This window comes from Vombatus ursinus, unplaced genomic scaffold (assembly GCF_900497805.2).
Source record: "Vombatus ursinus unplaced genomic scaffold, bare-nosed wombat genome assembly UNPS02014810.1, whole genome shotgun sequence".
Classification (NCBI taxonomy): Eukaryota; Metazoa; Chordata; class Mammalia; order Diprotodontia; family Vombatidae; genus Vombatus; species Vombatus ursinus.
The window spans coordinates 19,916,559-19,944,386 of record NW_020954588.1 but is presented as its reverse complement, the minus strand read 5'-3'; the positions used below and the strand labels follow the sequence as shown (position 1 = coordinate 19,944,386).

General features: G+C 39.6%; 2 protein-coding genes across 6 annotated transcripts in view; one reads left to right on the top strand and one right to left on the bottom strand.

Moving 5' to 3' along the window:
- The first annotated feature begins 3,054 nt into the window (after positions 1-3,054).
- TTC14 (tetratricopeptide repeat domain 14) lies at positions 3,055-25,877 on the top strand. Of its 2 annotated transcripts, XM_027875904.1 has the most exons (12): positions 3,055-3,206; positions 6,013-6,137; positions 6,260-6,459; positions 11,517-11,601; positions 11,733-11,862; positions 12,473-12,628; positions 13,652-13,723; positions 18,573-18,692; positions 18,804-18,926; positions 22,407-22,524; positions 23,557-23,666; positions 24,406-25,877. In XM_027875904.1, the coding sequence occupies exons 1-12, from the start codon at positions 3,055-3,057 to the stop codon at positions 25,313-25,315; spliced, it is 2,301 nt and encodes a 766-aa protein (XP_027731705.1). In that variant the 3' UTR covers positions 25,316-25,877. The 2 variants fall into 2 exon arrangements, 1 of the variants encoding a protein (XP_027731705.1); XR_003570336.1 differs by lacking the exon at positions 24,406-25,877 and having other exon boundaries at positions 22,407-23,114; positions 23,557-23,604.
- A 494-nt stretch (positions 25,878-26,371) lies between these two features.
- Positions 26,372-27,828, bottom strand: part of CCDC39 (coiled-coil domain containing 39) — a 54,583-nt gene continuing 53,126 nt past the window's right edge. For all 4 annotated transcript variants that reach the window (XM_027875899.1, XM_027875901.1, XM_027875903.1 and 1 more), the window contains one exon: positions 26,372-27,709. In XM_027875899.1, coding sequence (XP_027731700.1) covers positions 27,592-27,709 — 118 coding nt within the window. In that variant the 3' untranslated portion in view covers positions 26,372-27,591. The remainder of the gene's footprint in view (positions 27,710-27,828) is intronic.

The following is a 27,828-nucleotide window of genomic DNA, read 5'->3' as shown; positions in this document are numbered from 1 at the left end:
GAATAGGAATGAATAATGAACTAATGCAAGGTATAAAACTAGAAGTAATGCAGAGTGTAAGGCTAGGTTCTATTTATTTTTTAATTTGAGTTTCTTGAAACATGACAATTGGACAAAGTTCCAATTTTGATCTCATAATGGTGAAGACAAAGGGGTTGAGTTAATTTTCATTATTTGCCCTGATTATTGGCAAGGTAATTTAAAATTGTGTTGAGATGAATCTTGTAGGAGAGTGGGCACAAGAAGGAGGATCTCTGCAGGAAGAGAGTCTGCTGGATACTGTTTCAACAGCACTTAGGCAGGAAGACTTCACCGGATGATGTCCAGAGTGTCAGATAGCTGTATGAGAAGAGACTTCTGAAGCTTTAAATGGACAATTTATCATTACTTTTGGGTCTCTGTATCTGTCCTTAATAAGGGGACTGCCCCCTTTTTAATTTGTCAATGCGTTGGTCATCTCCTCTCTTCCTTCTCCCATATTGTTTTAAGTTTCCAAAATCCCTTGAGAAAATGTTGCCCAACAGCACATCCCCAGATAGAACCATCACTAAGGCATTGCCAGGTTTAACCACTTCAGCTGAGGAGCTGGCAGAGAACTCTGGGATAGATAACTGATTAAAGGGATGGTTAGAATCCTGGTTTGGCAAATGGAAGGGAAGAGCAGCATCCATCCTCACCTCTCTGATCATAGCTGCGGGAGTTTTAACTGCAGTAGGGTGTTGCATCATCCCTTGTATCAGAGGACTAGTGCAAAAATTAATAGAAACAGCGCTAACTATAAGTACCCCAATGGGACCGGCTACAGGAATTCAGGTAACAGGATCAGGTCGAGTTAGGATGATGATTGAGAGAATTAATGATCATTCCTCCCCTTCTGATGAAGAATGCCAACTAATGCTAAAACTCTTTGAGGAAAGACAACAGGAACAAAAAGTGTGGAAACATAATTCTTATTGAGAAGAAGAGGAGGGAATTGTGAGAGTTAGACAGCTTAAGTTTCCACAGGTAGAATAGTGCAGAGGGTTATAAAAACAACTCAAGGAAGCAGTTACACTGCAGGGTGGGCTTGGGCTTAGCCAAAAGCTGATGGTTCCAAGAAGACCCCCAAATCGAGATAAGAGCCAATCCTGGTCACAAAGTTAAATCGCTACTGAGCACGCTTAGTGAACCTTAGGCATAGGAACTTCTCCGCCGGGAGGTGGGGGTCAATAGCATATCACCTTCTTAGTGTTCTGTTAGGGTGATGGTGAGCTAAAAGAGCTTGTCATTGCTTCATCTGCTCAAAAGTAGGAGTGATTTTGCATAGTAAAAGCACAGTGAGGATGAGAAAAGCTAGCAGAGAAGCAGCTTTGTATGATATAGACTGTTCCTGAAGGGACTAAGGACACCAGGATCTGCAATGAGTAGCTCCAAGCATATGGTCTTCCCTCATGTACCTTCCCAATAGGTTTCTTTCCATAAATTCTCATTCACTTTTCTCCCCTGACACTATCTGCTCCAGGTTTGTGGGTAGACTGTAATTTTTAAGAAATTATTCCTTCTTTGCTTTCTATTGTGTAAATGTTATGATTATTCTTGCTTTTGCCTTATCATGAAGTAAATGCTTCACATTTACGTCACTGGAATTTTTAAAAATGACATCAATGATGTCATTGTGACTGATTTTGTACAAATGAGAAACACACCAGTGGGAGCTCAAGAGCTATAATGGTCAGTCAGTCAACAAGCAGTTATTAAACCCTACTATGTGCCAGGGGCTGCGCTAAGCTTAGGGATATTAAAGGGGGAAAAAAATCTCCACCCTCAAGGAGCACAAATTCTGATAAGGAAGACAACATACTATATACATGGGCCATAACTGATTTTAATTTAATGCCAGGACAAGCACTGGCCTCTGAGTGTCTAGAATAGAGACAGACATAGAGGAAAGATTTTTCAAAAGTTGCTGCAGATAATGATGATGATAACCATCACTGCTTGTCATTATCATTTAAAGTGAATCATAATGAATTTTGGGCATAATAGAGAATATATGAGGATAGGGTCCAGGAAATTCTTGTCCCACCCTCTTCCTTACCCCACCCACGATATCAGTTTCCCTCTCTAAATGTGTTTCCTAGTCTGTTTAAAACAAAAATAAAAACAAAAACAAAAACAAAAAAAAAGATTAAAGGAAAGAAGGAAACTATGTGCCAGGCACTGTGCTAACCACTTTACTAATATTATCTCATTTTATCCTCACAACCATTCTAGGAGGGAGGTACTATCACTATCCCATTTTACATTTGAGGAAACTGAGGCAGACAGAGGCTAAGTGACTTGCCCGGAGTCACACAGCTAGCAAGTGTCTAGGGCTAGATTTGAATTCAGGTCTTCCTGATTCCCTCCTTTCTTTCCTCCTTCCTTCTTCCTATTCCTTCTTCCCTATCTTCTTTCTTTTGCCCTCCCTAATTTCCCTCTCCTCCTCCTTTCTTTATCTTCCCTCTTCCTTCCCCCCTCCTTTCTTTCCCCTTCCTTCCTGTCCTTTCTTTTTCCTTCTCTCTTCCTTTCCCTCTCCTCTTTTCTTTCCTTTTCCTTCCTGTCCTCCTCCTTTCTTTTTCCTTCTCTTCTTCCTTTCCCCTTCCTTCCTGTCCTTTCTTTTTTCTTCTCTCTTCCTTCCTATCCTCCTCCTTTCCTTTTCCTTCTCTCTTCCTTCCCCCCTCCTCCCTTCTTTCCCCCTCCCTCCCTTTTTGCTCCCCCCCCCCCCCCCCCCCGCCCCCCTCCCCCTCCCCCTCCCCCTCCCCCCTCCTCCCTGCCCTGCCTCCGCGCAGGCTCCGAGAAACGAGGGAGGGCCCTCACGGGCTTCTGTCCTGCGTAGGACGTGAAGAAAGAGCTGGGGCCGCTACAGGGGGCGGAGTCCCCGCTCTCCCGGGTGGAGGGGGGATGTCTCCGCTTCCGGCGGGCTCCCGGCCACTTCCGCTGCTGGCAGGCCGGGTGGCGGTGAGACGGCGGCGGGAGAAGGAGCGTAAGGAGAGCGCGGCGGAGCCGAGGCCTGGGCCTGGGCCGCTGCGCGCCATGGACCGCGACCTGCTGCGGCAGTCCCTGGGCTGCCACGGGCCGTCGCTCCTGTCCCTGCTCCGCAGCGAGCAGCAGGACAACCCGCACTTCCGGGGCCTCCTGGGCCCGGCCTCCGACACGGCCCGCGGGGCGCCGCCGCTGCAGGCCAGGTAATGGCGGCGCCGCGGGCGGCCGGGGGAGCCCCTCACGGGGTGGGGGCTCTGAGCATGTGCCCCCCGAAGGGGGGAGCTGAACTTGTGCACCCCCGCGGGGGGACCTGAACATCCTGCACACCTAAGAGGGGGGTTGAGCGTGCGCACCCCCGGAGGCGGGGAATGCCCCGAGCACGGGGGGAGGGGTCCCCTGAATATGTCGGGGGGGGGAACCTGTCCTCTCTCCCCCCCATCTCCTGGAGCCCTGGCCTTCTCTGCATACAGGGAACCCGGGGCAGGTTCAGGAATCCACCCCCCCTTCCAGATGGGCTGGGCCTGGAGTGACCTTGGGCCAGTCGTTGGCCACCACCCGGGGCAGGTTTGAGCCCGCTCTCGTCTCCAGGGTCACTCCGAGTAAAGGCCGCCGTCCCGTCGGGGGCAGCCGGTGCCACTCCTGTACACAGGACGGCCAACTCCACGGAGAAGAGGGACCAGTTTGAACTACATTTTCCGTGCCACACAAAGTGCCCAACCATACATAGGGTTGATGCTTAATAAATAATAATAAGAAAGTCTATGTTCTCAGGAATTAATTCACATTAAGAAGAGGTTTGAGAGACACTTCACATACATGACCTTTTCTCACTGTTGTTACCCCCCACCCATTTTACCAGGGAGAAAACTGAGGTTCAAAGAACTTAAATTACCTGTCCAAGTCACAGTTAGTGCCTCAGGCTGACTTAAAACCCACATCTCATCTCCCGGTCCAACACTCCATTCCCTGTGCCATACTCTGAAATAAATCGCAGGCTTAGCTTTAGACCTGAAAAGGTCCTTGGAGATCATCTCCTGCGCTATCTTTTATAGATGGCATTAAATCTAGGAAGTGGCGGAGTTTATCTTGGCATCCAGTCTTCCTGCTGTGCCAGGCTTCCTCATCATCTCCTAAAGGGATGGGAGGGAAGGATATAAGAATTTCTTTAGTGCTTACTGTGCACCAGGCATTGTGCTAAGGGCTTAATGGTGTAGGGGTAGGGAATCTTTGGCCTCCAGTTCCCCACCCCCGAAACCAATATCTCACTTGAACCTTCTATGCCTCCTCCTTTCTCCACCATAAACTGCTTCAGTTATTTCCATGTTAGTGCCGTCATTAAGCTACTGTTTGAAAACTCCTTTTTCCCCTTTATTTTAACCTGATCACACTGTATTCATTATATTGATACTTCAACTATCCATGATGTTCCCAGTGGAATCACTTTCCATTGGTTCAAATGAAAATCCTTTCCATACTTCATTTGGTGTTCATAAGTTGCTTTAGCTATTTGGCAAACAGATTTTTTTCTTCCAATAAACTCATGCCTGTCCTAGAAAGGAAGAGTCTCTAGATTTTAACAGTGAGTGGGAGAACAGTTTTAACCAAAATTTTGAAAGGTTTAGCTATTGCTAAGAGTCTTGCATGATTATTCAGTATCCATTTGCCGTTCATTTGTACCAGGATCCATCAGGACACAAGCACAGAATCTTGGAGCTTCAGGAGATCAAGAAGGGTATCCCAGCCCGTAACAATTCATCCTTTTCTCGTCCCCTTGCTTTCATGCATAAGTACCATGCCGTGTATGCAGCAGAACAATCAGATGTCGAGAGAAGCAGAACCTCAAGACTTGCTTCTGGGGGTTGCTGCTCTGAGCTGTCACAAGTGGTGGGGGTGATGTCCCTGAATAGGCAGCTGCCGATGAAGTATAGGAAAGGCTTGGCCGTAGACAAAATGCCATCCAAAATTCCTAATTTCAAGGAAGTTTTTGGTTTTGAAAAGTAGTTGAAAAAGTATGAATGCCAGCCTTTCCACTTGCTGCCTGTTTGACTTGGGCAGATCAGTTGACTTTTAGGGGCTTGTGGAAGAGATGGGATGAATGATCACTAAAGCCTCTTCCAGCTCTAAGTCTAACTGAGGCAACAGCATTGAATAGACCACTGAATTTGGAATCAAGAAGTTGTGGTAGAGTCAGGAAGACCTGAGTTTAAATCCTGCCTCAGACTCTTATTAGCTAAGTGACTCCAGACAGGTCACTTAATCTCTGTTCACCTCATTGTCCTCTTCTGTAAAACAAGAATAATAAAAGTACCCACCTCCCAGAGTTGTTGTGAGGATAAAATGAAATAATTACAAACCTTATGTGAGATAGATGTCTATGTGTGTATATGTATATACGTATGTATATTCCCTTCTCCCGCCAATCTTTTCTCGCCTTGGAGTTCTCAGAACACTTTGTCCTTGGATCTCATGGATGGACCATAAGGCAGTGTGAGAGTCTAAAACTTGGAGTCAGAGAGCAAGCTCCTCATCTCTGAACTTGGGATTAAAACTTGCACCACCTGCTTCCCCAAAGTATTGTGCAAAAAGTGTTTTGTGAGCATTGAAGTATTTGTAAAAATCATATAATGTTCTATTTTGTGGCCTATTTGCCTTTATTAGCTTTATTATCTTTTCTACCGGATTGTGCATCATTGAGGTCAGCAACTATATAAGCATAGGGCTCTGCACATTGTAAACATTTAATCCATATTTCATCTTGTTTGCGTATGTTGAATATATTAATATCTTATATTTATATAGACTTTGAGGTTTGCAAAACACTTTATGCAGATTAACTTATTTATTAAAAACAACCCTTTAGGGTAGGTGATGTTTCAAGTCCCATTTTTACAAGTGTGGAGATTGAGGTTCAGAATTTAAGTGACCTGTCAAATATGCTGAGGCATTGCTGTGTGACTTTTGTCAGTGTAATCAAAGAGTTCAAGAAAGGTGATTTGTTTTCTTTTTTAGGAAAGAGAGGAGAGGTGACAACATTGAAATTCAAAAGTTCATTTCCAGAAAAGCTGATCTTCTTTTTGCTCTTTCGTGGAAACAAAATGTACCCACAGTTTCTGAAATCAATGAAGAAAATGAAGGTAATTTCTCTAGTAATGTATATGTCCCACTAAGGCATACTGTTTTACCTCTTTGGGGAGGAAAATTTTTGGGAAGCAAAACTGCTCCTAATCCGTTTTACTCCTTCAATTCTTGATTGTAGACTATTATGCTGTTATGCCACCTTTGGAGCAGTTTATGGATGTCCCCAGTGTCGACAGGAGAGAGCTCTTTTTCCGAGATGTTGAACGTGGTGATGTTGTAATTGGAAGAATAAGTTCCATCCGTGAATTTGGATTTTTTATGGTGTTAATCTGCTTAGGCAGTGGCATCATACGAGATATATCCCACTTAGAAATTACAGTAAGTTTCTTTTATCATTTGTTTCTTTACAGTTTAGTCTCATTTTCCCCCCAGATCTTAAAATTGAAAGCTAAATTAAGCTTATGCAGTTATTTAGGTCACCTCATTACTACAAAATAAATGTCCAGAATTTGAAGATAAACTCGAATTCCATTAATTGGAACAGTTTTGTTATTCCTTTAAAAGTTCTGAGTCATCTGAATGCAGGATTTGTGTCTTTGTATGCGTTAGGATCCACAGTATACTGACAGACATCTTATGTTTAGTAAATGTTAATTGGTTGCATACATAAATAACTAGCTGTCACTTAATTAGTACTGTGTATAGTAGAGCCACTTGATAAAAATGTATTGAATGAAAAGAAACTACTTTTATCACAAGTTTTATGTGTGAGAAGATGCCCTTACCATGCTGCTATTTTTGTTTCTTCTTTTCTAATTTTTTTTAACATACTTTTTGGTTCTAATCATCAAATTTGTGTCTTTTGTCTATCTTTTTGAGGAGGAGAGGAGACATGGTTCGGCATTTTAAAATGTAGTCAAATATCAGTAGTAGCTGATGAGGTGAGCTGCTTCTATTTTAGGCTGACTTAGCTCTAGGTACCCTAGTTTGTTAAAGATTTACTTATGGCACTAAATGAATGTTCTTCCTAGTATGTTGTGTATTTTAGGAAAATGTCGGGAGTGTCCCTGGTAAGACACTATACATATGCTCTTTTGTTTTTAAAAATGTAGCTTAAAATGGTTTTGATAGTCATTGACATGAATGTTTCAGTGAATGCACATTGGATTTGTCTACAAAAAGCCTTGCCAAGACAATATTCCTTTTTAGTGATATAAGAGATTCTTTGAGAAGTGTACTTAGGATAAAAATGTCAAAAACTGGTGTAAGTTTATCCTTTGACTCTGAAAGAAAGTAATGGAGAATCTCAGGTTTGTGTTATAGTGGTATTGTCTTTTGTGATGATACTAAGACACTTGTACAATCTCTCTTTCTTGGTGGCCAGTTTGATGTCTCATAGATACACGTTCCAAATGCTCTAGCTCAAAGTATCCAGCATTTTGCAACCCAAATTATGTGGTGGGACTGGTAAGATACCTAAATTCCTCACCTTGAACTCCTCTTTTTTAGCCTCAGTAGAGCAGTTTGCTGGGCATAGAGATTGGGTGCCTGAAGGTAGAAGAACAGGATACTAGGGAAAAGAAGTCAGGTTTTTTCCTACATAAGTTATAAGAAGTAGCAATTTTTGGTAGTAAAAGTTTAGAGACTCAAATGAAGTATACGTAAAACACTTTGAAACCTAAAGTGCTCTATCACTGTCAGTTACTGATTTGGGGACCAGTTAAACATTTACCATAGACCAGTGCTTAAGGAACAGTGATACACACTTAAAATGGATATGTGATTTAGGTACAAAGGATGACATGAAGCCATTGACCATATTCCTCAGGTTGAAGTCAATCCTTCTCTAGCCCCTTCTTCCAACTGAAGAAGTTTCAAATGCCATTAGGCTTCTCTCATGTGGCAAAATATTGACTGCTGATTGTATTCCAGCTTAGATTTATAGGGCAGAGGGTCCATTGCACATGCAAAAGTTGACTCATATCTCCCAGGTTAAATGGCAAGAGTAGGTTATCCCCCAGGAGTTCAAGGATGCTTTCATTGTCCATCTTTATAAAGGAAAAGGAAATGGGCAGTCCTGTGACCATCAGAGGTGATCTCTTAGTCATTAGTGGCAAGATTCTTGCTGGAGTCGTCCTTAATAGGTTAATCTTTCACCTGGAAGATGGTCATCTACCCAAGAGCCAGTGTAACTTCAGAAAGGGCCACGAAACAGTTTGTAATGGTATTTGCTGCCTGACGGCTCCAGAAGAAATGCCATGAGCAAAACAGAGGTCTGCATGATGTTTGTTGATTTGACCAAAGCCTTTGATACTGTCAGTCGTGAGGGTTTGTGGAAGATTGTGGCCAAATGTGGTTGCCAGGAGAAGTTCATCAGTGTTGTACACCAATTCCACAACGACATGCTTGCACAGGTTCTGGATAATCAGTGGTGCTCTTGAGCTTTCCCAGTCACCAATGGAGTGAAGCAGGGCTATGTGCTTACTCCCATGCTTTTTAGCATGATGTTTTCAACAATGTTGTTGGACACCTTCAACAAGGACGAAAATGGCATCAAGGTCAGCTGCTGCACTGATATTAAATTTTTTAACTTGAAAAGGCTACAGGCCAAGACTAAAGTGGAGGGAGAGTTGGTGTGTGTCTTTTTGTTCGCAAATGATTATACGCTCAACGCAGCCTCTGAGGCAGAGATACAATAAAGTATGAATCAGTTCTTTGTTGCTTGTGCTAATTTTAGCCTTACAACACCAAGAAAACAGATAGATGTTCTCCACCAGCCAGCATCACACCATCCATATGTGGAACCATCAGTTACAGCAAATGGAGAAATATTGAATACTATTCACTTACCCTGGCAGTATACTTTTGAGGGATATATGTACGTGTAGTACAATGTGACACACACTTTGCCAAAACTAGCTCAGTGTTTGGGAAACTCCAAAAGAAAGTGTGGGAGATAAGTATTAGACTGCCCAGCACACTGAAGGTCTGCAGAGCCATTGTGCTGACTTCACTGTTGTGAAACTTGGACAGCATGCCACTGCCATGCCAGGAAACTGAGTTGCTTACATTTGAATTGTCTTAGGAATGTTCTGAAGATCATTTGGCAAAATGAGGTACTGGACCCTGAGGTCCTTTGTCAAGCTGAACTGCCCAGCATTCCAACTCTACTGCAGAAAGCATAACTCTGGTGGGTTGGCCACCTTGTTCAAATGCCAAGTGTACATTTGCCTAAAAGACTGTTTTACAGAGAACTCACACAAGGCAAGCACTCACTTGGAGGTCAGAAGAAGTGATACACGGACACTGTCGAGTTTTCTCTGAAAAACTTCTGAGTTGATTGGGAGACATGGGAGACACTGGTACAAGATCTCTCAGCATGGTGCACCTACATCAAAGAAGGCTCTGTGCTCTGTGAACAAAGTGGAATCACAGTAGCTCAGAAAAAAGTTAGCTACGCAAATTTAGAGATGATTCCATTCCAGATGTTCATTTGGACTATGTGTGCCTGACATGTGGTAGAGCCTTCTGAGCTTGCATTAGTCTGATCATCCACATTTGGACACACTGTACCTTGACCCCAACAAAGTATATCATTTTGGTCCTCTGAGATTGAAGGACAACAACCAGCCTTCTACTGATTCCCATAAACATTTTGTTTCCGCTTTTAGATCTTTGGATGTGCCATTAACCCCAACGTAGAATGCCCCCTTACCTTTTCTCTGCTATTCCACCTTCTGAATTCACTTTAAGACGTGACATTCCTTCAAATATTTTAAAAGAGCCATCTTGTCATCTTCCAAGTTATGTCAGCTCCAGTGCTAAAAAAGATTAATAATTTTCTGCAACCTATCCTCATATAACATGGTTTCTAGACCCATCAACCTCCTGTGGTTTTTTACTGTCCTCTCAAAACACTGAATGGAACCCAACATTACAGGTATTGTCTCACCAGAGTAGAGAATCTAACCATAACCTCTCTTTAGTTGGACACTCTTTTCCTTCTGTTAATACAGCCAGTGATCACATTAGCTTTTTTGGCACTACTGAAGTCGTTGAAACTGCTGAATCTTCGACAAGAATTGCTGTTAGCCAAGTTTCCCCTATTTTGAATTTGGGAAGTTAGTTTTGATCTAACTATAAGATTTTACCTTTTTCCCTTTTTAATTTCATCACACTAGTTCATCTCACTTTCGACCTCTCCAGAATGCTCTGAATCTTGAGTCTACCATCCATTGCATTTGCAGTTCAGAAAAGATGCCATCTCTCTTAAAAGGCTTGACAGAAGTTGACCAGGATAGATCCTTACAAGCTATCTCACCATAAATTTTCCTCCAAGTTCAACATAAGTCAATATTCTTTGAGTGAAGTTCATCTAACTACAAATCTACTTAACTGTACTGTCTTCTACCCTACATTTCTCCATCCTGTACACAGAAATATTGAAGGACTTTGTCAGACACTTTGCTGAAATCAAGATTCTATGTCTGTGGCATTCTCTTCATCTACCACTCATTTGTGGTATGGCTTTAACCCTAGTAATCATTATTTAAGTACTCACAGTTTTACCATTTAGGGCATTCCAAGTTAGGTGACCTACATGGGAAAAGGTTTTTTGTCAGAAACAAGTGTGGTGATATCAGGTGGTCAGGAGGTGGCCAACCTTGCTGGAGCATAGAAGGACGTAATGGGCAATAAGAATAAGGTGGAGAGATTAAAGTAATCCTGGATTACAGAGAGCCTTCAATGTTAAGAATTGGTCCTGTAGGCAGTGTGGAGGTTATCTAATGTGGGATGATATTGTAATAAGATTGATCCTATAGCTATGATTAGTATTATTAGCAAGCAAGAAATCTAAGAGGGACCATTTAGTTATAGGAGGCTATTCTGATAAACTGGGCCTGTGTTAAGGAGGCCTTGAGACTCTAGGGGGTTAGCATTTTAAATGAAAAGGAAGGGATGTATGCTAGTTGATCAGCAGGACTCAGGGTAAAATGTCCTATTAGAAGATGAGCGGCAAGAGGAAGAAGAAAAGCTGAAGGCATTCCAAGATTGGATTGACCTGAACTTTGGGGAGTTGACATTTTATTTTTGTTTGTTGTCTCATATTTTTAATGGTTCTCTCTTAATTTTAATTGCTATAAAGAATTGTTTTCTTTTGTTTCATTACTTCATGATTATAAATACTTTACCACTCTAAATGGAAAATTTATTTTATGTGAGATTTTAATTCTCAAAATGGGCCAGCTAATGTGTTATGTTTTCCCTCCACTACACAGATATTTGAATTTAATAATTAAGCTCTTTATTTTAAAATTAGAATTGTTTACTTCTTAAGTGCTTATTATTAACTTTTGGCATAAGCAACTGGGTAGAAAAATAACATTGATTTTTCAAATGACCAAATTTTGTCCAATATTTTGTATCTACTGTAGGCTCTTTGTCCATTAAGAGATGTGCCTTCTCACAGTAACCATGGTGATCCTTTGTCTTATTATCAAACTGGTGACCTCATACGAGGTAATCATTTTTATTTAGTAGAGATGAAAGAATAACATTTTTTAGCAAATTTATGAAAAAATACATTTCTGCCTATTTTTCATAGATGCTATTTTCTAATATTTTCAGCTCGTGTCTTTCATATTTTTTAGCTGGAATTAAAGATATTGACCGCTACCATGAGAAGCTTGTAGTGTCTTTGTACAGCTCTTCTCTTCCACCTCACCTCTCTGACATGAAATTAGGTGTAATTAGCTCCGAAGATCTCCCTTTACACTACAGGTAACATAATCTCTCTTCACTACAAATAATTCATCATCGTTTCAATTTGTAATATATTACCATTAATTAATAGTTTTATTGATTAATATCAGCCCAATTCCTCAGAAAAAATTGTCCAACATTGTGATATTTCATTTCTAAAAAAGGAAAGACTTCTTTTTATTCCATGTCAAAGGAACTGAAACCCACTTTGTACCTCCACAGGTATAAACCTTTTTAAATTTTAGGCCTCATATTTTGGGTGATAGGGAGAATGCTGAGTCTTCCTACAAACTAACTGTTGAGTTATGAGGTTATAAAATGTTTTATATTATCTCATTTTATCCACATGGCAAGCATATTGAATGTAAGTGCTATCATTCTTTCCTTATAAATGTGGAAACGGAGGCCCAGAGAGGCTAAGCCACCTGCCCCAGGTCACACAGCCTGTGAACATCAAAGACAAGATTGGAACTTGGGTCTTGACACTCAAATCCAGGACACTGCACTATTTTGTACTGTTTCTTTATATAAAAAAAAATTACATTCAGCTTAGGAAATGCATACTAAAGTTTGAGAACTAAATGCTATATTAAACTCATATGTTTATCCCTGTTTTGTTCTCTTTAAGGAGGAGTGTTGAATTAAATAGTAATTCTTTAGAGTCCTATGAAAATGTCATGCAGCATTCCATGGGATTTATGAATCCAGGAGTAGTTGAATTTCTTCTAGGAAAACTAGGAATAAGTGAATCCAATCCACCATCCTTAATGAGAGGCCTTCAGAGGTATCACAGTAACTGCATATTCTTTTGGAGGGTGGGGAAAGGGAGGAAAAGTGGGACTGTGTGATATATCATGGATTTAGGGGATACTTGCATGTCACAGGGTCTTCAACCAAAACAGGCTTAAAGGAAAATAAATGGCCTTAGAAAACGGCACCTACACAGGTACTTGGTCAGTTGGCACAAGAGGAAGAAGGGGTAAGAAGAACATCTATATAGATGAGAGATGAGCTTAATACTACTTTTACTGCAGTTTATTCTTTCCCTGATATTTTCTGCTACTCTAAGGCAGGCAGCAGCAACAGTTCCATAGGGAGGAGTTGGGATCATTCCTTATTCAGCTCCAGGCTATCCTTACTTTTGCCATGAAGAGACACTCAGGGTAGGAAAGAGAATCTTCAGCCCAGTGGGAGAAACTAGAGTTTAACCAGGAGATTTTAAAGGGTCTGTAAAACAGCAGCAATACAGCAAGAGGAGCTTAGTCACTCTGCATAATTAATTCCACAACAATGCAGGGATGATGCAAAATGGACAGTGAGAACATGTCGCACCTTATTGTTCATGGTATTTACCCTAGTAGCCTAGCATGCAGTTATCAGTAAATTCAAATCCAGTGATTCCCTTTTCTTTGGGGACGTTTCAAGGGCATGAATCATCAACATGTATTTATTAAGCTCCTATTACGTGCCTGGCACTGTGCTTCCCATTGGGAATACTAAGAAGACAAAAACAAAATATTTCCTGTTACATCCCGTTCTGCATCAGTATATAAAAGAAAAGCTATGAAGGGGATAAAAAAAGTGGAAGAGATTTTCAGAAGACATCTTTGGATATGTGGTAGTGTTAGTAATATGATAATTTTTACATAATCAGTGACGGGTTAGCAATGACAATTATAGTTTTCCAGCCCTATTTTCAGTATTGGCAACACCAAACATGAGTGCTTGCAAAGGCTAAGGTACAAACTTTATGCAAATGTAAAATGTATAAAGTTCTAATTGTGCATTTTTTTTTTCTGTTTTATAGAACAAATTTCTCTGAAGAAGATTTTGCTTTTATGTTAAGGAAAAAACAGTCTGCTTCCTGGGCTTTAAAATGGTATGACAATTTTTGGCTTTTCTCAAATGCATCATAAAGAATGGCTAAAGTTTATAGATGGCAAGCATTTTTCTAATAGCGTTGAAATCTGTTTGCCAATTCTGGGCCATAAAATCTTTAACTGGTATTTCTTTATAGATGGGACTCCAGGGTAAGGAATGTTAAAAATCAAAGAAATGAACCATAAGTTAATGTTATACAACAAAAATTGTCACACCTTTCCCTGGACTGGTTGACATCTTAGACATTTCTCACAAAAACAGTATTTGAGGATATTTTCTTCTGGAAGCAATTTTAATTTTGGAGAGTTCTTGAAAATTATTATTGAAAGATATGATGTGTGAGGGCAGGGAATATATGGTATTATAGTTTCAGTATAGAATCAGTATTTGTTCCCTTCTTTTAGTCTGGTTGTATCCAGACTTAGTTCCTAACTCTCCACTAGAGTTAGTTATTTTTTCCATCGTATTGATTTCAATTTTTTTCCTTTGTTTTCCTTTTTTTTTATTTGATATTTTCCTCCAATTACATGTAAAAACAGTTTTTAACGTTCGCTTTTAAAATTTTTTGTGTTCCAAATTCTCTTCCTCCCTGCCACTCCTCGTTGAGAAGGCAAGCATTTTGATATAGGTAATGTATGTGCAATCATGCAAAACATATTTCCACGTTAGTTATGTTGTGAAAGAAAACAAACTACCCTGAAAAATCAAGAAAAATAAAGAAAAAGTATGCTTCGATCTGCATTCAGACTCCATCGGTTCTTTTTGTAGAGATGGATTGCATTTTTCATCATAGATCCTTCAGAATTGTCTTAGATCACTATTACTGAGAACAGCTAAGTCATTCACAGTTGATCATCATACAGTATTGCTGTTACTGTATACAGTGTTCTCCTGGTTTGGCTCATTTCATTTTGCATCAGTCCATGTAAATCTCTCCTGGTTTTTCTGAGAGCTCCTGCTCATCATATCTTATAGCACAAAGATATTCCATCACAATCATATACCACAGCTTGTTCAGCCATTCCCCAATTGATGGGCATCCCCTCAATTTCAAATTATTTGCCACCACTGAAGGAACTGCTATAAATTAATAAATTATTTTTGTACATATAGGCCCTTTTCCTTTTAGTTTTTTTATTTCTTTGGGTTTTTTGTTTTGATTTGTTTGGTTATAGACCCAGGAACAGTATTGCTTGGTCAAAGGGTATGGTTTTATATTTGAGCATAGTTCCACATTGCTGTATAGAATGATTGAATCAGTATATAACTTCACCAACAGAACATTAGTGTCAATTTTCCCATATCCCTCCCTATATTTATCATTTTCCTTTTTCGTCATATTAGCCAATCTGATAGTTGTGGAGTGATAGCTCAGAATTGTTTTAATTTGTGTTTTGCTAATCAGTAGTGATTTAAAGCATTTTAAATATGACTATAGATAACTTTGATTACTTCATCTGAAAACTGCCTGTTCCTATCCTTTGACCATTTATCAGTTGAAGAATGGCTCTTATTTCCATAAATTTGACTCAGGTCTTTATATATTTGAGAAATGAGGTCTTTATCAGAGAAACTTGCTGTAAAAATTTTTTTCACGTTTATGATTGCTGTTTCCCACCATCCTATTTCCCCTCTATTTATCCACTCTTTCTCCCTTCACCCTGTCCATTCTCAAGTGTTTTGCTTCTGACGTGTACATCCCCCCCAGTCCGCCCTCCCTATCAGCTCCAGTCCCTACCTTTTATCCCCTTCCCCTCCTACTGTCCTGTAGGGTGTGATAGATTTCATTACCCAACTGAGTGTGTATACTATTCCCTCTGAGCCAGATCTGTTGAGAGTAAAGTTCACACACTCCCCCCTCTTTCCCTCCACTATAAAAACTCTTTCACATCTCTTTTATGTCAGGTATTTTGCCCCATTCTGCCTCCCTCTTTCTTCTTCTCCCAGTGCATTCCTCTTTCTCACCCCTTAATTTTGTTTTTTTTAGGTAGTCATACATCATATTTAGCTCACACCCATACTCTCTATTCTAACTGCCCTAGTAATGAGAAAGTTCTTATGAATTAGAAGTATCATTTTCCCATGTATAAATGTAAACAGTTTAACCTTATACTCTTATGATTTCTCTTTACTGTTTACCTTTTTATTCTTTTTTTCAAGTCTTGTATTTGAAAGTCAGATTTTCTATTCACCTCTGGTCTTTTCATTAGGAATGCTTGAAAGTCCTCTTTTTTTTTCATTGAATGTCATTTTTTTTTTCCCTGAAGGATTTGTTGGTTGTAATCCTTGCTCTTTTGCCTTCTGGAATATCATATTCCAAGTCCTCTGATGTAGAAACTGCTGAATCTTATATTATCCTGACTGGCTCTGCAATATTTGAATTGTTTATTTTTGGCTGCTTGCAATATTTTCTCCTTGACCTGGGATTTCTGGAATTTGGCGATCATATTCCTGGGAGTTTTCATTTTGGGATATCTTTCAGAAAGTGATTGGTGGGTTCTTCCAATTTCTATTTTAACCTCTGGTTCTAGAATATCAGGGCAGTTTTCCTTACTAATTTCTTGAAAGATGTTGTCTAGGCTCTTTTTTTAATCATGACTTTCAGGTAGTTCAGTAATTCTTAAATTATCTTTCCTGGATCTATTTTCCACGTAAGTTTTTTTTCCAATGAGATGTTTCATCTTTTCTTCTATGTTTTCATTCTTTTGATTTTGTTTTATTGTTTTCTTGATATCTCATAAAGTAATTAGCTTCCACTTGCCAATTCTAATTTTTAAGGAATTACTTTCTTCAGTGAATTTTTGTACCTCTTTTGCCATTTGACCTGTTCTGTTTTTTAAGGTATGATTTTCTTCAGTATTTCTTTGTGCCTCTTTTACCAAGCTGGTGACTCTTTCTTCATGATTTTCTTGCATCACTTTCATTTCTCTTCCCAGTTTTCTCTCTTAACTTGATTTTTAAAATTTTTTTTGAGCTCTTCCATGGCCTAAGACCAATTCATATTTTTCTTTGTGACTTTGCATGTAGCATTTTTGACTTTGTTGTCTTCTTCTGAGTTTGTGTTTTGATCTTCCCTGTCACCTTGGTAACCTTCTGTATTTAGGATCTTTTTCTGCTTGTTTGCAAATTTTTCCAGCCTATTTCTAGGCTTTTAACTCTGTGTTAAAATGGGGCTCTGCTTCCAGAGTGGAGAGAGCACTGTCCCAAGCGTCAGGTTTTTTTGTGCAGCTGTTTTCAGAGAAAATTATGGGGACCTCTAAGTTTTTGGTTCTCCAAGGTGGTATGATCTAGGGAGAGATGTTTACTATTTTCCTGGCTCGTGCTCTGTTTTGTGAGCGACCACAAGCATTCTTTTCCACCCTGGAACTGTGATCAGGGTCCCAGCTCCCCTGCAGTTTCAAGCTCTGGTTTAGTATTGCTCCTCCTTGCCCTGGGACTGAGACCCAGGACTACGACCCAGTTCCAAGTAGAGGCAATGCAACAGAGTCATGCCGCTGGTGCCATCAAGGGACCCCTGTAGGAGCCAGTCGTCTGACACCCCTCCCACCCTTACCATCTGTGGGCTGAGAGGTCTAGAAACTTCCACTGCCGCCACTGATTCAATAACCCCTGAGGCCTACTGCTGGTTTACTGTGGTGTCACCTGCTCTAGACTGCACTGCACTGTCATGCCAGTGCAACAGACTTTTCCTACCGGCCTTCTAAGTTGTCATGGACTGGAAAATTGTTTCACCCTGTCCTTTTGTGTCTTCTGCCACTCCAGAATTTGTTTTGGGGCACTTTTTAAAGTTGTTTAGAGGGATTTTGGAGAGAGCTCAGACAAGTCCCTGCCTTTTCTCTGCCATCTTTGTTCCACCTCCTCATTGATAGTGGATCTAAATATTTCTAAATCTAAAAGATACTTGATGGGGATCCTTCTTGCAAAAGAGCTAGATGAGAATTCTAAATTATATGAACAAGTTATTCTTGTGGATGTTTTGTGTTTTCATGGCAAGTGGGGTTGAGAGGATATGATAGATCTTGTATTTTTAGCTAGACAGAACTTTATGAAGTTTATTGAGTTGTGTGCACATTCTCCATAGGTACTGCTGACTCACCTCTAATAGGTTATATATTTGAGGCTAGTTTTATCAGCTTGTGAGAAAGGGGGAGAATAAATTGGATGTAGCTACGTTTGCCTTGGTCCACCTTGTGACTAGTGGCATACTTTGGCAAACTTTGAATTTGCTGCTCTGGAAGTTAGTTTGGTCCAACAAACCCATGACAATAGGTTTGGTGTTAACCATGCCCACACAGGTTGGCAAACTCTACCACATCTGGCCCTGCCATCTGTTTTTGTATAATTACCAAGCTAGGAATGATTTTTACCTTTTTAAGCCATACACAAACAGGCAATTGTGGTTTGCTAACCCCCACTCTAACCAACAAAGTTCATGAGGAAGGGCAGTTATTGTATTACTCTTTACTGATGCACTTCTATTCAAGCCCTGGATCCTCTGTCAGCAGAGCCTAACCTCGATGATCCTGCCAAACTGGAAAGGCTTCAAATCAGGGCCAAGTAATTAAATTGTGGGTCACTTGTCCAAGCTCAGAAAAAGATCATTAGGTTGTCCACTGGCTGATGAATAAGTTTTTAGACATAGTACCTCTTCATAACCATCTCCAAAATTTTGGAGGCATTGCAGTCTGAGTGAAAAGAGGTCAAATTACCACTGAGTCTCTGGAAATAATAAAAATAATTTTTTTTTAATAAAATGCATTTTTTTTAATTTAGAAAGTTATTACTATTGTATTAAATTTGGTTTTGTAGTAGTATGTTATGGAAAATGTGACTTATCTTTTTTCTAGTGTGAAGATTGGGGTTGATTATTTTAAAGTTGGCCGCCATGTGGATGCTATGAATGAATATAACAAGGCTCTGGAAATAGATAAACAGAATGTGGAAGCTTTGGTAGCTCGTGGAGCATTGTAAGTGAACTTTCTGTGGACTGTGGCTTTTAGGAAATAGTACAGCATAAGTGGCATTCTGTTTGTAGTACATGGAACACTCAGTGTATTTTTGTATATTTGCATCTCTAGGTATGCAACAAAAGGAAGTTTAAACAAAGCCATTGAAGATTTTGAAGTGGCATTGGAAGCCTGTCCAACCCACAGAAATGCAAGGAAGTACCTCTGCCAGACCCTCGTAGAAAGAGGTGGCCAGTAAGTGTTGCATCCTGTTTCTGTATACAGTTACAGATCAAAGATGGACCCTTTACAGTGAAACCTTAATAACTAGAATGGTTAGGGAATAGCGGTCCAGTAAGCTTAGGGTTGACCAACAAATCCTTTTTAGCCTTCAGCTTTTTGGGAAATATTTCTAAAACTTTTAGATGCCACTTTCTAGCCATAAAGAGGACAATATAATGAACGTAGTTGAATGTTTATTTGATGATTTAGGATATTATGGTTCCTCAGGGTTATCATTCTGAACATCATTCTTCATTGTACAGTGTATATTTAGAAGATGTTGGGCTGTGTACTCCAAAAGTTGGGATTTTTGTTCAGTTTTTTAAAAAATCTTATCCCTGAAAAAACCCTGGGTTCTAGGACTGTCTCTGGCCCATACTGGCCATTTCACCTTGGGCAAGTCATTTAACTTCTTAGGACTCTGGACTGTACATTGCAATAAAAGTGCTAAGCAGCAGTGCTGGAGGGAGTGTCCTCAATATCAGTGAAATCGCTGGTCCAGTCCTTATATCCTGTCAAAATACAAATAGAAGTAGTTCCATTTTTATCTTTTTGATGATCAAAGATACCCTTGACAAACCTCTCGTGCTTGTGGTAGAGAACATATATAAAGATAGGGTTTGGAACTGGAGGTCCCTAATGGGCAGCTAGGTGGCACAGTGGATGGAGCGCTGGACCTGGAGTCAGAAGGACTTCTCTTCCTAGGTTTAAATCCGGCCTCAGACACTTACTAGCTGTGTGACTGTGGGCAAGTCTCTTTACCCTGTTTGCCTTAGTTCCTCAGCTGTAAAATGAGCTGGAGAAGGCAATGGCAAACCACTCCAGTGTCTTTGCCAGGAAAATCCCAGATGGGGTCACAAAGAGTTGGACACGACTGAAAAATCACTGAACAGCAACCGCTATATGGGTTTGGAACTGGGAGTCCCTAATGGAGTACCCCAGGGACGTGTACCTTTTTTGGCCCTCATCCTCTAGTCCTATCATTGTTCTTCCTTTGCCAAACCCTAGTGCAGCATTACTTCCATCAGTCCACCTCCTCCAATCCTGTTCACAGGCTGTTGAATGGAGCTGGAGGAAGTCATTCAACCGTCTGGACTAGGTACATTATAAATCCATGTTGTCCAGCCTCACTGTGGCAAAGCAGTCCTTCATCCCTTATTAATAGATTTCCTTGTCTCTTTCCAAAGAAGCTATTCCACGTCTTCTCTCCTAAAGCCTCTCACATCTCCTCTCCTCGACCTCACAAAGAAGAATCCTTCCTCTTTCTTGAGAAAATTGAGGTCGTTCAAGATGAGTTCCCTCATTCATTTCCCCTTCATCTCAGAACCCCTTGACATCATATTTCACTCTCTTCTTTCCTCCAGTCTCTGACAATGAAGTGGCTTTTGTCCTTGCCAAAATTAATTCCTCTCTCTGCTCCCTTGATCCCATCCCTGCAGCAGATTGCCCCCTCAGTCATCCTCTCTCTCTCATCTTCCATTTCTCTCCATCTGCTAGTTCCTTCACTATTATCTTCAAACATGCCCAAGTCTCCCCTATCCTTAAAAACCCTTTGCCAGACCCTACCATCCCATCAGGCTATCATGCCTTCTCAGCTAAACTAGCAGAAAAAACTTCCAGGCAGTAAACATGGGCCAGGCACTGGGCTGATTGCTGGGGATAGAAAGAGGGGCAAAAAACAGTCCCTGCTCTCCGAAAGCTCCCAGTCTGATGGGGGAGGCAACATGAAAACAACTGTGTACAAACAAGCTAAATACAGGATAAGTTGGGGATCATAAGCAGAAGGGAGGCACCATCATCACATCATTTCCTCCTCTCCTCAACACTTTGCACTCGGGCTTCCAGTACCGCTCCACTGAACCTGCACTCAGGAGTTACCAACACTGTCTTTAATTGCCAGTCTCAGTGATCTTTTTTCAGTCTTCATCTTTCCTGACCTACCTGATGCGTTAGACAGTGTTGACCTTCCTCTCTCTTTGACACTCTTCTTTCTGTTTTGTTTTCTGTGACACCACTTTCTTCTGGTTCTCCTAATTGTCCCAACTGCTCCTTTTCAGGCTTCTTGGCCTGTCCATTATCTTTATCTTGCCTCCTAACTATGGGTTTGCCCCAAGACTCTCCCCCATTCCGTCTCTACCCTGTTCAGATAACTTCTAGATCTACATCCAGGCCCAGTGTCTTTCCTTAGCTTCACGTGTCACTGCCTGCCAGTTAAACTTTTCAGCCTGTGTCCCCGACACATCTCACGTTCATCATGTCCACCAAGTCATAGTCTTTCCACCAGAACCCAGCCCTCTTCAAAGCTTCCCTGTTTCTATAAAAGACTCTCCTTGTTCTTCCAGTCTCCCAGGTTCATAACCTCAACGTTGTCCTTGAGACTAACTTTCACGTACTCCAATATATCCTTTCAGTTGCCAAATCTTTCCATTCCTATCTTCACATCTCACCTGTCTATTAATATGGCCACTATCTTAAAGCCCTCACTGCTTCTGGCTCCAGCTGTTGCAGTGGCCTCCTAACTGGTCTCCCTGTCTCAAGTTTCTCACTGCTAGTCCATTCTCCACATGCTGTTAGTGATTTTTTTTTCCCCTTAAGTGTGGATCTAACCACGTTACTTCCCTTTTCATTTTTTGTTTGTTTTTTTTGCTAAGCAATGGGGTTAAATGACTTGGCCAGGGTCACACAGCTAGTAAGTGTCAAGTGTCTGAGGCTGGATTTGAACTCAGATCCTCCTAACTCCAAGGCCAGAGCTCTATCCACTGCACCACATAGCTGCCCCTATTACTTCTCTTTATAACCAGCTCCTCTGTTTCAAAGCCCTTTACAACCTTTGCCCAACCTATCTTCAGCCTCCTTGTATCTTCCTCCCCTTCCCACCCTCTGTAATAGAGTCAAACTGGCCTCATTGTTCCTCACACCCGTCATTCTATATCCCATCTCTGGGCCTTTGTGCTGCTCAGGGCCTGTTCCTGGAATATACTCTTTCATCTATTTAAAGGCAACTCAGGTACCACTTTGTACATGAAGAGTTTCTTAAACACCCCCGCTACCAATAGCTTCCTTTCCTAACTACCTTCTTGAGCGTTGAGTGTTGTGTTGGGGAGGGGCACCTTCTTAGTTTCATCCCAGATCCCAGCATCACAGAAGCTTCAAAAGATTTCTGTCACCATATAGGCTGAGCCCCTGATTCCACAGAGCAATTCTTTACGTTATTCAAGTATGCCAATACTCTCCATTTTGTAGCACAAGTATGGGATGAATTGTTGTCGGAGCATAATTAATTTTAGTTCTGCCTCCTCCCTTCCCCCCCCCCAAAAAAAGATTTTTAGGGTCTGTTTTTCCTTACCTTTTCCAGTTTGCCCCACAACAGACTTCTGGCATAAAAACGTCTAACTTCCATGTGTCTCTTGGTAGAGGAAACTGTCCCCTTTTACAAACCTTTTTTAAACTTAGGCTAGAAGAAGAAGAAAAACTATTAAATGCTGAAAGTTACTACAAGAAAGCTTTGGCTTTGGATGAGACTTTTAAAGAAGCAGAGGACGCATTATCGAAGCTTCACAGGCATATGCAGGTGATTCTTTATTTTCCCTTAAACAATTACTGACAGTAATTAACTTAGAACCAAAATTTTGATTAAACTTCCTTCTGAATTTAGAAAATGAGGCCATTCCCAAAACTGCTGCTTCTTTCTTACAGATGTTATTGTTTTAGGCCCTGTCCCTTTTTGTAGTGTGAAACTAAATTGATGTTGACTCGTGCTTACCTGATTTTCAGTGTTAAGAAGCAGAAAGTATTTTAAATATGCGTTCACAAATCAAGAATTCAGATTGCCCAAATGTACTGTGGAGTTTTGAAGACTACTAGTGGCTTGTTTACAAAATAAGTTGATAAATAGCTGAACCCTCTCTTTACCAGTGGTGCTGTTATTTTAGTTATTTTGATGATTCTAAAATACTTGTAAATCATAAATTTAAATAAGTAGTTGAGACTGCATTTTCCTGTAATACTGATGATGATGTTTTCTCATATGCATTTTCTTCTGAATTGGACCGTTGCTGCTGTGTCTGTGACATCTGGTGCTGCTCATCCCCAACCACAAACTGGAAAATGATTTCTTATGTAAATCATGCATCCAACTGGGCTGCGATATTTTTTTAAATGGTTTGTATCCAAACATGGCAAATCCACTCTAAATACATTTTTATTGGAATCCCTTTATTTGGATTATAAAAAATGCATGTGACTCAATTTAATCCACCTTTTTTTCTTTTTTGATCATTTTTCTTGTCTTTTCTCATCTGTTCTATTTGGTCTTCCTGTTTCACTGCCCTGGGTCATGGGTACCAATGCAATGGTTTCCCTTTTTTAATGGAATACCAACTGCAATATGGCCTTCAATCCTGTACTGGTCATCCTGATGATTAATGCCAAATACCTCTGTGATAAATTTTTCATGTTTAAAAACCCACTTATTTGATGTTGGAAATATGGTGATGTTGGTATGTTATTTTTGGTAATGGGGGGCTGATCTTGTGAAATACTGGGGCTCATATATTCTGCTATGTTTAATGTGTGGTTTTTTTTGATATCTGGGTTCTAAAAGAAATCTTTGGAATTAAGAGAAAAACAAGCTGAAAAAGAAGAAAAGCAGAAATCAAAGAAAATAGAAACAAGTGCAGAAAAATTGCGTAAGCTCTTAAAAGAGGAAAAAAGGTAAACCCATAACATTCCATTTTTTTCAATTAGTGTCTACTGAGTTGAGTTCAAACACCATATAGCAATAAAGTAAGTAAATAAATGCTACCCTTAGTAATTAAGAGGAGTTACTGGCATTTTTGCTGATTTCAGGAATATGTAGTATAATTCATTGCCTTCCCTATAGTATGGTTACATAAGCCATACCCAAAGGGTATCATAAATAGTAAATACTCAGTTGTCCATTGGGACACCTATCTCATTTACTAAGCTAAATTATAAATTAAAATCTTAAATTGCTTGATTATTGGGAATATTTTTATACATAGTGGGCTTCCTACATATAAGGAGCATGTTTAAAACTCCTCTAATTTGCACTAAGATGGAGTCATTTTAGCATACTTTCTTTTTTATTTGTTTGGGGTGGGGGAGGACTAATAAAATTTTAAGATTAAGCTGAGTACACTCTGGTTCTTTGGTTTCAGAGTAGAATACAGAACTGAAAAGTATTTGCAGAATTGAAGTAGAAGGGTCCACTTATTTTAACCATATGTTTATTTTAGGCAAAAAAAAAATTCTAGCCTTGTTATTTCCTAGATAAATCTCTGGGTGCCCTGACAGTGTGAAATGTCAAGGGTGGATGAGCAATTGTCTTGGCTTTTGTGCATCTCCTTGAAAAGGGACAGTTTTATGCCAGAAGTCGAGAAGGGGTTCTCTGAGCAATATCGGGGCTTCACGAATTACCTACATTTTTTAGGTTAAAGAAGAAAAGAAAAAGATCTACTTCCTCCTCTTCAAGTATTTCTTCAGCTGACCAGGTGGTTTCTTCTTCATCATCCTCTTCCTCTTCTGGTCACAAAAAGCATAAGAAAAGGAAGAGGAACCGTTCAGAGTCCTCTCGAAATTCCAAAAGGCATTCCTCCAAGGCTTCTTCACATCTTCCAGATCAGAATAGGAAAGAGGAGAGCTACCCACTTCCAGCCAATACCTCAGCATCCTTTCTTAACCAAAAACAAGAGATGGAAAAACTGCTAGAAAATCAGGGTAGAGTAAAAGAAAGAGAAAGAGGTAACACTCAGTCATCATCTTCAGCTGAAATTCCGGATAATTTTGGAGGTAGGTCTGAAGATTCAAGGGATTTTTATAATAGCTCTAGAACTCAGGCAAGTAGTAGCAAAACTGAAAAGCCGTGTAAACCAGACAGATACTATTCCAGTAAACGAGATTTCTCTGGCTCCTTCAGTAGAAATTCAGATGAAAAAACAAAAAATTTTAATAGAAAATTTGAAAAAGGAGCAGAGGGAAGAAAAGAACATTATAGAAAGTGGGAGCCAGGCTCAATGAGATATTCTGCTTCTCCAGCAGGATTGGACTGTTCATGGAAGTCTGTTGAAAAAAGCAAAAAATATGCAAATACTGGATTACATGATTTTAGTAGAAATGATGAAGAGCAAAGATCACAATTAAATACAAATCAAAAGAAAGAATCTGAAAATAGGGAAGAAAATTATGGAGATGAGATAGCAGAGGATCTTGAAGAAGATGCATTAAATGGTAAAGAGCGAGCAGAAAGCAATGTTAAGAAAAATCTTCCTCAGAATTTGCTCACGATATTTAATCAGATTGCTGAATTTGAAAAAGAAAAAGGAAATAAACAGAAAAACTGAGTAGGTGCCAAAGAAATAGTCTCATGTCCCTTAAGCCATGAAGGTGTTTTTAATCTCCACTGTCCTTTATGCAGACTTCAGAGAACACACACACTGGCATTTTTCTGTTTAAACTATACTGACTTCTGTGTAGTGTCCTCTTCCTAGCTAGGTTATTGATCATAAGCAGGATTTTAATCTGTAATAGAAGTACAAACATCATTTCTTAGAAAAGAATAAGGTGATTCAGTTAAGTTTGTTTACTTGAAGATGTTCCCATATGATCAGAACTGATCTTTTTGTATGACATTTTACCGTATTTCTTTGCTAACCTCCTAAGAGAAGTAGCCTTTTGGTTAGGTTGAGAGAAAATTAGATTTGCACTTTAAAGATTCAGGCCAAGTTTACTAAAAACTGATGATTCTATTGTCATTTTTCTGTTGTTAAATGGAACTGAGCCTTGAGCTTCTGAAAGGGTTTACAGAATGGAACGTCCCAGATGTACCGTTCTGTATCTGTAAAGAGTTGTTTTAAATGTTAAATTTTATTAAAAACTCAAATAGCTTCATTTGTATTGGCAGGACATTGGTCTCGTTTCTGTCTTCATTTGAGTTACTCCTGTTGGAAAAAAGATTTCATAGAAGCACCTTTATGAACAAAAAAGCATGTGACACATACCACACCAGACTGTGATTCTAGTTACTTTTAATCATCATACTGTTTAAAGGTTCCTTGGTAGTTTGTTTTTTGGGGTTTTGTTTATTTTGGTTTTTTTACCTAAAGCCTGTTACTTAGCTTGATCAATTTGCTAGCCAGACTTGGCTCTGGGTGGCTCTCATCTGTTTACTCTTAAGATACAAAGATTTTCTACCTGCGAGGACCTTCAAAAGATTCTGTTTGCAGTGTTCCACATTAATGGGATTAAGGCAGCTCCTTCAGGGCCTGCTTTGAACCTGCCTGGAACGTGGTGACAAAAGGGTCTTGTAGGTTAAAAAGTAAAGGTCTTGAATTATACTTCATATACTGGTTTTCTAAAGGTGCAGAGACAAATTCTCATTCACAGATTATATGCCATAATAAGTATTAACCAAGAAAATCTTTATTGAATCTGACCTTCCTTCTCCCATCACAGCATCCAAAGAATTACATGTTTTTTCATCTAAGCTTCACAAAAAGTATTTATTCTACTCTCTTGCAAATGTAAAATTTCATAAGTACAGGGTAAATTAAATTATGCATTTTTGCCAAAACAGTTCCCCATCCTATCTGGTACATGATCACTAATATCACACTCTTCTTAAGTTGAATTCTTTTCATTTTGTTTTCTTCTCATCACAGTGCAATATGAATCTTGCTTTTCAGACACTTGACAAATTACAATTTTCTCTCCCATTGAGATTGCTAAGCATAGCAAAATTTAATGTAATTTAATTGCATAAATATAAGATTTGAACAAAGTGAAATGCAAAAGTTTCTTTACAAAATAAATTTTGTAATTAGGATTCATTTAAAAGACTAGGTTTGAGCCCTTCAATCACTAGGGCACTTTGAAGAGTTGGACACTTTTTTAAGAGTTAAAAATTAATTTTAAAAATGGATACCCGTAAAAGTAGTAATGTGGTGTGCCAACCGCCCATGATGGAGAAGTTCCTTCAACAAGTATTACTTGTTGCAGACTAGGAAAAGGGAAGCTCAGGTATGGGCTATCCCAGAGATCCTTGCAGAGTTTAAGGGCTTTTGAGCCTTAAAGCTACTGAGGCTTAAAACTGCTCTAAGACTTTGGGGGTAACCTGTACACTGTCTATTCTCTTTCAGAGTTTTGAGAAGTCTTTCAGATCCCTAATAGATTGAATGACTAGTCTTAAAACACATCATCTTCCTGGTGGTAGAATTTTTTTTTCATAGTTTACATCAAAAGCACAATTATTTAACAATGAGCATGCACTCTTCTAATACAACTCCTCCTTACTGTATTAAGGTAGGAGACAGGAAATTGCTTACGAAGTACAACCTTACTGTGAGAATATGAAAATACTTTACACCATTTCCTTCTAAGACAAAATAAGGGAGAAAACACTTTAGAAAAATGGTTTGTTTTTTACTTGAGTGATTTTTGTTCATTTTTATTATATATTTTTCCTAAGTAAAACTTGTTTGGTCACTTATAATTTCCAACAGTAGCATAATATATATTTTTGTAGACTAATATACAATAATTAAGTACAGACTTCACCTACATTTTGTTTAACATTCAAAAACATCATTAAATGTAAATTCATCCTGGAGCTAAAAAAATGTCACTTTAGGCTTTTATCACTACTGGAGCTAGCTGGACTGACTGAACCCACTGGTGAAGAGATTTCCAAGCCCAGCTGCACAACTTTGGGTTTAACCGAGGCTCCACTCTTCGTCGACCTAGGAGATAAATCAGAATTAGTGAAAAATAATTATTTTTAGAACAAATCCCTTATCAAGTCCTAAAAGATTGAGTAGAAGAAGCCTTCGTTTATTTAGGAGTCAGATTCCTGGCAACA

Coding starts and splice junctions, on each gene's coding strand:
- TTC14 (XM_027875904.1), top strand. CDS start 3,055: ATGGACCGCGACCTGCTGCGGCAGTCCCTGGGCTGCCACGGGCCGTCG. Junction 3,207..6,012: donor GCGCCGCCGCTGCAGGCCAG/GTAATGGCGGCG, acceptor TTTCTTTTTTAG/GAAAGAGAGGAGAGGTGACA. Junction 11,602..11,732: donor AACTGGTGACCTCATACGAG/GTAATCATTTTT, acceptor CATATTTTTTAG/CTGGAATTAAAGATATTGAC.